This window comes from Falco cherrug, chromosome 11 (assembly GCF_023634085.1).
Source record: "Falco cherrug isolate bFalChe1 chromosome 11, bFalChe1.pri, whole genome shotgun sequence".
NCBI lineage: Eukaryota > Metazoa > Chordata > Aves > Falconiformes > Falconidae > Falco > Falco cherrug.
Window position 1 is genome coordinate 14,746,808 of NC_073707.1, and position 12,126 is coordinate 14,758,933.

Sequence of the window (12,126 nt, forward strand, 5' to 3'; positions counted from 1 at the left end):
ATGGAAGGTGTCCTTGCCCATGACAGAGGGGCTGGAAATGGATGGTCCCTTCCAACCCAAACCATTCTGTGATTCTATGATTTGTTTACATGAGCATTGCCAAATGATAGCGCAGAAGTCTTCAGTGCCCTTTGGGTAGCAGATAATGTATGAATAAGCAGCTCAGCCCTCAAAGACTTACTGGTATCATAGAGGTGTCTGCTATGTAACAAGCTCATAAGATGTAGGAGTATAAGGCATGTGTCGAAGGGACTTAGCTCTGCACACATACCCAGAAGCATCCCTTTCTGAGCAGAAGAGAGCTTTTTCTTTCAGCAGGTCAACAGAAATGCTGCTGCACTTGTAGTCATCACACCGCACAGACTGTAGAAACTTGGTCAGACAAAATGCAGAGCCTCACCATCTTCTGCATGATACTCGGGGAATGTGAGATGGGTAGTTACAGAGAGGGAGAGGGGGCAGCTAGCGCAGGATGACAGCTATATGAAAACTGAGCTCTAATAGCTGCACTGCAATGAAGGCGCTGGCGGGGGGGTGGAGGGGGCTGATGTCGCCCATCATTCTCAGTGCAAAATGCAGTCAGTTTGTGGGTAGCTGTAAGAATAGAGCGATAACAGTTAATTTACAGTAAAACAGTGATAGCTGTTCAGGTTTCATCTTCAAGATGACAGCCAAGATACCATAAATGTTGCTTTAAAACTGAAGGGCTTTACTCATGTTGCTGATGTGTGGCTGTTTTTCTGCACTCTGTTGTGACTGCATTTAACTCTTCAGTGCTCCAACTCTGTATGTTCCCACACTAGAGCACTAGAGACACCAACAACCAAGCACATATGCTTTGTAAATTAATTTTTCTGCAAGCATGATTCAGTAGTTCTATTTGCACACTCTTCATGTAATTCATCTAATGATGCTTGCGATTGATAAATTCCCATGCCAATTGCCTTTCTATATCTAGAATTCCTTTAGATTATATAGTTACAGATTTTTTTATTGATGCTGTTGCACAGGCTGCAAAATCTGTTTCACATATGCAGACTGCAGGCTATCTGAAACAGAACAAACCAGCTCTTCAGCAATATTGGTTGAACGTGTGGGCAGTGGGAGGATCCTTTACTCAGATTCCTATTTCCCCAGTAATCCTCCCACCTCTCCCTCTTCAGACCCTGCTTCCACTGGAACTGCTGTAACTTACACCCATATCATGCCACAGATCCTGGCCCCTTGTGTCCAGGCATATTAGTTCAAGGTTATTTTTCTAAATGGATACTCAAAAATCATTGCAACCTAGAAGTTGCACCTACTGTGAAATTTTTTGTTTGCCTCCATTTGCATTCAGTTCATCAGTTTTCCTGTAAAAGGAGGGTGATTCAAATTGACTTTTCTTATCCAAAATCTTGCTTTTTCTGCCTTTCCAGGGCTGTTCTGACTAACAATAACTTTTAGCTTTAGCTAACAGTACAGAAAGACTTGCTTGCAAATAATTTGTAATTATTTCTCAAACACTCTTTTCTTTTTTTCTTTGCCTATTCAATGTTATCTGGAAAAATCAGGAACATCAATTACTCATTCTTGAAAAGAACTAGGATATGAAGTTCAAAATATATGAAAGCATGAGCCTGGGCATTCAGAAGGAGACGGTCTCTTTGTAATTTTCTGAAAGCTTTTGGAGACCTTTTCACTGTGGGAAAGGGTAATAAGGAGAGCTCAGTGTGTCAGACGTGCACAGAGAAGTGGAGGGCTATGGAGGAGAAAACCTGGAAGTCCTTCTGCTTGGGAGCATGGCAGTTTGGGGAGGGACTCTCTCCCACATGCTGTTAGTCCAAAGCTTTAGAAAGGTCCTGCGATCTCTGGGTCTGCCCTCATCTTGATAATGCATGGCAAGGGACCTGCAACCCCTGCTGTGCTGGGAGGAGGCTCTGGCAGCAGGGCAGGTTGTGCTCTAGGCTGTCTTTTGTGAATCCCAGGCACACACGGCCAACTGGGCATGTATAGCATGTAAGGAGCTGTGGTGATGGGGCTGAGAATTCAGTTTTGTGGCGCAGATATGCAGCTCTAAGCTGAATCTGGCAACAGCATGTCTTCAACCATGGTGCATATCAGTTGCAGTAGTTGTACTGCTGGATTAATGCAGAACTGAATCTAACTGCAGGGTCCAATTCTGCTCTTTGTTATACTGGTGTCTAATTCTGGAATATCACTACTGAAGCTACTAGGTTTCCACCACTTTGAATTAGAGCAGATATCAATCATTCTAAAGGCTGAAAGAGGCTGCAGCCAAAATAAAGGGACCTGAATACTTTTGAAGAAGTCTCCTTAATCATAGCCTTGAGTCATCCGAGTAGCACATCAGTATTACTTTATGACACCGTCTTTTAGTCCTTTCACTTGAAGTATGATTGTGTCCTCTTTAAATGTCCAAATAATTTCCAGTAAGAGCTAATAGATTCAGGAGGGGGAAAAAATATGTACTGCATGAAATCATTGTGCTGAAACCACCTATTGCTTGCAAGTTGTTTGGATGAATTGTATTTTTTTATTCCTTCCCTGTTCTTTCCCTCTGCTTTTACCTTTTAGAAAAAGGAAAGGTAACCTGCAAGGAAAGGACTTGTGTCCATGAGGGCAATGCTATTTTGAAATCTGCATTGTTTTTGTGACAGATACGTTCTCTGATGTTATTTCAGCCCAGTGAAGACGTTTTTATAGTCATTTGCTAAGATGTATCTTTGTGTGTATATTGTATGGCTGTTAACCATGTAGGAACTTTTGCCTTCGAAAATTCCTTGAAGAAGAAAAGATGCATGTTCAACATTGCATGCCTCCAATAGATGCATTTAGATTTTCTTTTGTTTTCTACTGCTCCTTTCCAGTGATAGGAAAGAATCGATATAATAAATTAAATTAAAATAAAACCTTGTGTAAAATACCTTAAAGCCTAAACTAGCAAAAGGTAGATGGTGAAAAATGGCATTAAGGGGTAAAATGACAGGCAAAGCCCTATGGCGTGAGAAAAAGAATGAATTAAACTCAGGTCTCCTGAGTGCTAATCTTTTGCACAGTTCAGAGGACTGTGCCTTTTTCAATTCAGTTTCATTAAGAATATTCAAATTTCATCTATAGACTTAATGAAATCCAAACCGATATAAGCACTGGTGCACAAATGCACTGAAGATCATGTGCAACTTTGAACAAGCAGTTCACTTCATTGAAGCCAGAGGGGTTACTCACAGTCTTGAACTTATACATATAGATGTACATATGTAGGTTCTGTGCTATCCTAGAGTTCTCTGATGAACTCTGTGATGCAAATCAAAATCTGTGCATCTTTGATTCAATATACAGCACATTCAGGGTCTAATTAAGAAAATTCTATTTCCTTTCACTCCTGGAGGCTATTTTTGATAGAGGTACCCCTCAAAATACAGCAATATTAATTGTTTCAGCATTTAGGGTAACTTTTTAAAGAATTTTAAAAAAAATTAGGGTCCAAATCATTCCTTCATTTAGAAAGAAGTTGAGTGTTATAGCCTCTTGTAGAAACTGAAAGGGAGGAATTTTCCTGTTGCATGTGTTTTTGTTCTGTTTGTTACACTGAACAGCAAAATAAATTGGCTTGATCTCTGAACTGCAAGAGCTAGTAAACACCCAAAGGACAATGGCAAAATTCATTTTAGTTTTTAGACATTTACACTCATTCCTTATACAGTGAGCAAATAATAAAAAACAATCTGATAACACATTTTCATATTTCAGTCTCTCCTTAAAGATTAAAAAAACACTTCAGAATGATAAGATGACCAGAAGCATTCTGTATTTCCAAAATTAACTATGAAAGGCAGATTATCTGGGCATGTCTGAAAGCTATGCGTAACCTTTGCGCTACAAATATCTCATTTCAAAAATGTCATATTCTGCTTATTCAGTAGGGCTTCCGTAAGGCTATTTTAAGCACTGTGCTTCTTGCTTCTAGATGAGAACTGAAGTTATTAGAGCCTGTGTGTTTTGTTTCACTTGCAGTTTATTACAGCTAGCTAATTGCTTGGTAGTAGGATGCTATTAAGCACAGATAGTTCCTGCCCAAGCAGTGTAAACTCTGTGAAGTTCAGTTTTGTTTGCAAGGATCGTTGTGCTTCCAGTTTATCAGCTGTGGTAGTTTGGGCAGTTTTGATGTGAAAAAGGAACATAGCATCCCGAGCTCCTGCAGCCTCCTCAGCCAGGGCAGCTCCTGCGAGGGCAGAGGACCATCTAGCAGTTGTTGAGCTATCTTCCTCTAGTCATCTCCTGTCTGCTCAAACTCCTCGCGGACCTGGCAGTCTCTTGCATTTGTGTGTATCTATAATAGAAGCACCCACAAGAACTTTTGTGGTGCACTTTGAAATGGCTGTTTAAGGGAACTTGCACGTGGCAGGGGGAGGAATAGCCCTCACTTTCATTTCTTCCATTTAGCTTTGAATTGGGCCCTATGTGCTCTGACAGATGAGTGGCAGAGTCTCAAGGCAAGTTACTGGTGACAGTTGCACCAAGGACATAGTAATCCACGTTGAAAAGTACTTAATTCCCCCATGTTTAGAACAGACAACATGGCAGTATGTGTATCACCAATATGTCAGCATGGTTTGCTTTTCATAGGAGTTTATGTTCCCAGCAGGCACCAAATGCTTTTTCTGCCTGATAAATGTCAAGTACTTAAAGCAAGATTGCCTGTTCCTCTCTGGAGATTGCCAAATAATCTCCTTTCATTGGCTATGGGATCTTGCCAGGGCTTCTGCATTCATGCACATTTATCCCTGCCAAATGTTGGTAACACAGGAACTGTACAAATACTCCCTGCTCCTTTCATTAGCTTTACACAGCTCTGTTTGATTGCAGGATTCCTGGGTTTTTTCTCTTATTCTGGGCTGAAGTGGTAGTTCCTGATCCATATTCCATTATCAGGTGCTCTGTAGAGTTCAGCCCTTGCTGTGGAGCTGTGTTTCAGAGTAGAAACCTTTGTTAAATAAACATGATAAGCGTCTTACATCATAGGCTTCTTAAAGATAATTCAGTTGGCCCCCTGAATGTTCCGCTGCAGCTGAGGGGAGTTCCCAGTAGATGTTGAGCAGTTCCTCTCATCCCAGTCACAATAGTTTTCTTTGCTATCTAACCTATCCATTTACCTGTGTATATTCTCTAGAGAGTCTTATAGCACCCAATGTTCCTGCTCCATGTAGCATAGAAGAGGTACCTCGGTCCCTTTATAAGGTTTATAACATATTTAAAGCATTTAGTTTGAAATTTTAGTTTGAAAAGTCCAGTTTGTCAAGGAGAGAAAAAGAACTCAGTAACATACTAAGTCCTGGAAATAGGTGCTTCAATAAAATAAACTGTGGCAGAGGAAAAAATGTTTTTACTAGAAAACGGAAAGCAAATCTTTCACTTTGTCATGTTTTACTGTGTGTATCATACAGCAAGACTGGGTTATTTGACCTTTTTGTTGATAATGTCACCAGGATATTTTAGGCTAATGGTATATATCATGCAATGGCAGATGAGAATGCTATGTGTGTCACTGTGGTACTTAATTTCAACCCTTTGCAAAAATACTCTACAAAACTAGATGGCAAAAAGTCAATAATTTTCCTGTGACATTTCTAATTTCCTTGTCTGTAATGCTCTAACTTGTGAATCTGTATATGCAAACCCAACACCTAAGGAGAGGTCTCGACTACATAGCAGAACCTCATCAGCTGGATAAAAACTGGAAAGGAATCAAAGAAGGAAAGAGGGAAATATACTATTTCTAGCAATTTTTTTTTTGAGAACTCAGTACTCTTAACTACTTTCAGCTAATTTTAGGTAAAAAAAAAACCAGTTAATGACCAGTAATGTTAACCTTGAATGTCCTCCAGCACAAGAGCATCTTTTGATCACTTTGCCCATCATTAACATATCTCCAGATAAAGAGATGGAGGAGTGGGGATATGGCTATGAAATCTCAGTGTGACACCTATGGCACAGGAGATGTAGAAGACAACATAGGGAACAGGGGTGTGAGGAGTCAAAGAATTATAGAATCATTTAAGTTGGGAAATACCCTTAAGATCATCAAATTGAACTGTAAACCTCACACTGCCAAGTCCACCACTAAACCATGTCCCTAAACCACACCTACACATCTTTCAAATACCTCCAGGGATGGTGACTCAACCACTTCCCCGGACAGCTCATTCCAGTGCTTGACAACCCTTTCAGTGAAGAAATTTTTCCTAGTATCCCTTCTAAACCTCCACTGACACAACTTGAGGCTGCGGGAAACACTTGTATCAGGCATCTGTTAAGGATGGTAGCATGATGCACAGGGAACTGAATACTGTGAGAAGCCTCTATATAGAAAATACACTATTTTCAAATGCAACAAAATCCATAATCCTTTAGTGAGTCTAAAGTACAGTTCAGGTCCTGGGCAACATGTTCAGAAATGATCAGGCAGTTTGTACCGGTCTCATTGACTGTCTCCTCATTCTGTTGATACCAATCTGAAGAAGGTTGCTTTTGCCAGGGTTGTAAATCAGATTAACAGAGGTGTGGAAAAGAGGGCTGAGATTAAGTTTATGTCAGTAGAATATATATGAACATAATATACAAACAGACTAAACAGAAAGGAAATAGTAATTTACTGGAAACACAGCAAGAAAAATCTGCTGGTATTGTCAAATACATCAGGAAGAATATTTTCTGCAAAGCCCAAATGATTCTGGTAGCCTACATCTTATTCCCAAAAGTCTATGCTAACACATTCAAGAAAATTAATCTGGGTTAATTAAAAAGACAAATTTAAAGTACATTAGGATATATCCACATAGTGAAAAACTATCAAGCTACCAAACACTTTTATCTGTGGTAACTTTTGCATGTCCCTAGCCTGCTGGAAAGTGGAACACGTTAATTGGAACCATCATGAGAGCATATCAATTTTTGAGGTATTCTTTTAAAAAAAAAAATTCTGGCAAGTTTTCTATTTCCTTTGTTGCATCTTGGTTACATGTTAAGCTTTAACAAATGCTGTCAACAAAGAGTGGTCTCATTACTTCATATATGTGCACATGCATATGTTCTCAGCTCCTTATTCCTAAAGAAAACTGGAATCTTGCTTAACATCTCCCTTTATTGCCATGCCTTGTAAGAACTGAAGAGAGGTTATTTAACACATCAAAGCAGAAGTGTGACAAAGTACTAACACTCTGAACGCTCCTCTGATGCTGACCAAATCACCTTAGTAAGATGCTATAAAGCAGGCATCTTCCAGCCCTGAGCCAGCATCCTTGCAGACTGTCAAAATACTGTCTTTCAGCTGGCAGAGCAGTGCCTCGCTGCTGGCTTTAGTAATACGCATGAGGCTGCTTCTAAAAAAAGGGGTTTTAACTCCACGAGCACTGCCTGCTTGGTTTAGCATTAGAAATTTGTGGGCTGTTTGCTGATGGGTCATCAGAAGGTGTCTGGAAATTTCTCTGAGCACTGAGTTTGCAGCAGGAGATCTGTAGCAGTGAATTGCAAGGAGCAGCAAAGTTTGGAAAGACAGGAAGGCTGCCATTCTAAACTGGCCTGTAGTTTAGGATATTTTTTAAACTGGGAAACTTAGCAATGACCCATCAAGGCTTTCAATGTAAAAACTATTTACCCTATCGGAATATAAATTGGGTTTAGTATATGTGGCAAATTTTGTTGCTGAGTAGGTTTGTTGAGTCCACTTAGGATAAAAAATTACTTTACCCGAACGTTTAATGAGACATTTTATTAACCCCAACATTTAATGAGATATTTTATTAACTATTTATGCAAAGTGAACAAAATGCAATTTCCATAAGTATATTTATTGTTTAATTCATAAAGGATAATTTCTAAGAAACTCTTGACCTCTCATTTCAAATGAATTTCTTTATAATGATTTGATTTATAATTTCTAGAAGAAATCTGTTTTGGAAGGATCTGAATTTGAGAGATACTTTATTCCCCTTTCACTTCACTGAAGTCTCAGTAATTCATAGGATAAAGTGCAGATAAATTATTAGGATTATCCCATCAGCAAATTCTACAGTATTTATATGTGTTTTCTTTCTCAGGCAGTGCTGGGGCAATTGCTGTGCTTTATGCAAGAAGTTACTATAAATTAAAACGTCTTGATTCATCAATTGTGTCACTGCAGAGTTACACCACTGTCATTCCAGTATGCATGTCCAGGATCTTAACTGTTCTCTTGCAGCCATAAGGAGTTCATTTGGATACTTACTGTTATGTCTTTGGCAACTCTTTGGGTCTTTAAAGGCCCACAGTGATATTTGAAAAACATAATATTTAAAAATGGAAAGTCCCCTGGCCAGAGTTTGGAAGAGAACCGATGTCTCAGAGGAAGGGAAGTGCTCACTACCTACTTAACAGTGGAGTGTCAGGGCATTCTGGGGGACGATTAGGAATGTTTTGAATAGGGAGTTATTTTTATAGCGTTCTACTAATGTAATACCAGAGAAAACCAGCAACAAGTTGGTCACAGGAAATCCATCCCAGAAATATGACTCTGTAAAAGAGATCCTATGGTTGACAAAGTATGTTACATACTTCTGATGAATTTGTATTTTATTCTGTTTTCAGTGTCAGCCAAACCAAGACCTCACAGTGATGAATACACAAAGAAGATTCCACCCCCTAAGCCGAAACGAAATCCAAACACTCAGCTAAGCACATCTTTTGATGAAACGTATATCAAAAAGCATGGCCCTATGAAGACAACACTCACTAGGGATGCCTCTTTATCACAGGTCAGCAGTCCTGCCCCAGACACAGAGGAAGAAGAGCCTGTTTATATTGAAATGGTTGGGAATATTCTCAGAGACTTCAAAAAAGACGAGGATGACCAAAGCGAAGCAGTCTATGAGGAGATGAAATACCCTATATTTGATGATGTAGGCCAAGATTCAAAGTGTCAGTGTGAATATGACCATCACACTTGTTCTTCTCAGTGTGCTACTCCCACAGTGCCTGACCTAGATTTCACCAAGTCTTCAGTGCCATCGACTCCCAAGGGCTTGCTTTGTGATATACCCCCACCATTTCCAAATCTGCTTTCTCACAGACCTCCACTGCTGGTGTTCCCACCAGCACCAGTACAGTGTTCCCCGAATTCTGACGAGTCACCTCTAACTCCATTAGAGGTCACAAAGCTTCCTGTTTTAGAAAATGTGTCTTACATCAAACAACAAGCTGGAGCTTCTCCATCTTCACTGCCACCTCATACACCAGGCCATCAAAAACTGGAGAAAGACCAGACAGTATCTCATGGAACTAACACACCTGGGCACACCTCCTCACCTCCTCATCCTTCTACCTTATACAGAACACAGTCTCCACATGGTTATCCTAAAAGTCACTCTGCCTCACCTTCTCCTGTCAGTATGGGTAGGTCTCTTACCCCCTTAAGCCTCAAAAGACCTCCACCTTATGACTCTGTACATTCAGGAAGTCTCTCAAGAAGCTCTCCATCAGTGCCTCATTCTACAGCCAGAAACACATTGCAAGAAGGAGGAAAGATGGTAAACGCCTCGGTCAGTACCTACGGGTCAACATCTCAGAGTGGTTCCCGTTCTCGGACACCCACCAGTCCTCTGGAGGAACTAACCAGCCTCTTTACCTCAGGACGAAGTCTCCTGCGGAAGTCCTCCAGTGGCAGAAGATCTAAGGAACCTGCAGAAAGTAAGTTCTTGATGTAATTTTTCCTCGTTTTTCCTTGTGTAATAGTAGATTTCACTGTACTTTACTAAATCAAATGCTTGCAAAAATCAGATACCTCAGAAGTCTGAATTCCTTACCTAAATTCCTTGTAATGGGAAGAAAAGTTATTGTTGTTAAGATTGCTTTAGTCTTCATATTGTTATATTTTTAAGATTTTTAAGTATGCATACTGCACTAAGGAAGTACATTTCATGGCTTGGTCTTGTAAAAGAAGTCAGTTTTCATTAATTTGTCCATAGCTGTAAGGTTCCCATGTGAGTTGAGATCTTCCCACCATGTCACATCTATTCTTTCTTGATGGATACTAAGACACAATAATTGTCCAAGAAGCTTGTAGCAAAATAACTAATAGTTGGGTTTTTTGTAACAGTAGTTCTTTTTTGGCAAAGATCCATTGATCACCCTTAAGTTGGCCAGTGATCACAGCATATATGATAGCAATCTGAGGTACCAGCTTAAACCATTCCTCTCCCATTGCCTCATTCCATGCTGTTCCATGGAGTATCTCTTTCAGCTGTCCTGGTGTGACTGGTAGGGAGGCCATACTGTGAATCAATCTGAAAACCAACATGACCTATAATGCATGACCCACAAACAGAGAAAAGCACGGGAGGAAGCTGTGCAGGAAAACCTTAAGCCAATATCGACTTTTCATATGCTTTATCATAAAATTGTTGTCCTATATGCATTCAGGTTTACACAAGGTACACCTGTTTCTGAGCTAGGAAAATAAGGAAACCTCTAAGGAAATCAGCAGAAGCCACAGGTGTGAGTGAAAGCAGAACCTGGCACCAGTATTTCTGTTGCAAAAACATTCCCGTTCAGTGGTGCCAAAGACAACGTCTTGCAGTGGAAGGCAGTTGTAACACCTTACGTCAGAGTGCAAAGTGGGCTAAGTACAATTTCTCCTCCATCTTCAGTAAAATCAGTTTATGACTTTGAATTCTTGACACCTGCCTAACCAAAAAATCTCTCTTTGGAGAACAGCTGATCTTATGTTTGTGTAAGTGCTATATTATATCTATTTGGCAGCTGTAACATTAAATACTGTGTGATAAACTATGCTGGTTTATACCTGATAGAGGAGGGTGTTCTGGTTTCCAGGCTACCATATTGCTGCAGAAGAGAGGTGAGTTCTGCACTGCTTTTCTGGTTGTGTTTGTGCCGCTCTGTTACATTACACCTCACAGTGTGGTCACATCACTTTGGGGCATGCTCAGGGAACACCTCCTCTGGGTTTTCATGGGTGGAGGTTGCCTGCCTCGCACCTCCGCAGCCGAGTACATGCAAACATCTAAGTATGGAGAAGCTTGGTGGCAGTGGTTTGGGTTGACATACAAAGCATTCCTCCAGATTCATGGACTCCACTGCCTCAGCCTCAGCACTTTTATTCTTATTTATGTCTGTCCAAATCAGAAACAATGACTCTGAAATCAGAAGGATGAGGTGAGAATGGAGTTAGCATTACTGAGAATACGAGTTGGTGCAGCAGTTTGCTTAATTTTCCTTTAATGTTTTTGTGGCCTGCAATTGTAAATACTGTTTTACAGAAGTCTGAGATACATGATTCAGTAGGGTTTCAGTAAGTGATTACAGTAATAAAAATACAGTAATGCTGGATTTGTGTGCTGGATGGAAGTTTGTACCTAAAAGGCAAGACGATTCTTGGAATTAGGAACAATAATGAGGGATGTGATGTGACAGTTATAAATAATTGCAGTGAAGTAATAGGGAGATTTTGGTAAAGTGCAGACAATATTGAACATTCTTAAACATACTTCTTATTCATAAGTGAGCAAAAATCCCCTGTAAACCCTATGCCATACAAGAACTATGGTAAATGGGATGGGTTTATGCTCACCAAGTAGGGCAGACATACCAGCTTTGGAAACTGTAGAAATTCCTGCAGCAAATGCAGCAAGTCCTGGGAGTTTTCAGTGAATCTGTGCTGCTGCCTCGTAACTACCTCCAGAAAAATGTTCTCTATATACCTCTTGACTGAAATTGAATGCAGACCTTTCAAGGGACCTTTCACTGATAAATATGAAATAAGTCTTGCCCTGAAGATCTGTACCAAGAACAGCATCTTGGCCTCTCAAGGAGTATTCTGCTTGCTCCTTAGGAAGTAGAAACATGCTCCTTATTGGTCACGGATGGTAAAATGAGAGACATGAAATAGTGTTGTGGTTTAACTGCAGCTTAACTAGCACCACGCAGCTGCTTGCTCACTCCCCCCTGGTGGGATGAGAGAGAGAATTGGAATAGTAAAAGTGAGAAAACTTGTGGGTTGAGATAAAGGCAGTTTGATAGGTAAAGCTAGAGTCGTGCACACAAGCAAAGCAAAACAAGGAATTAATTCACTAC

At 40.2% G+C, this 12,126-nt stretch overlaps 1 protein-coding gene across 4 annotated transcripts in view; it reads left to right on the top strand.

Annotated features, from left to right (window-relative positions):
* NYAP2 (neuronal tyrosine-phosphorylated phosphoinositide-3-kinase adaptor 2) overlaps positions 1–12,126 on the top strand; it is a 147,076-nt gene that overhangs the window by 77,934 nt on the left and 57,016 nt on the right. For all 4 annotated transcript variants that reach the window (XM_055724055.1, XM_055724054.1, XM_055724053.1 and 1 more), the window contains one exon: positions 8,626–9,723. In XM_055724055.1, coding sequence (XP_055580030.1) covers positions 8,626–9,723 — 1,098 coding nt within the window. The remainder of the gene's footprint in view (positions 1–8,625; positions 9,724–12,126) is intronic.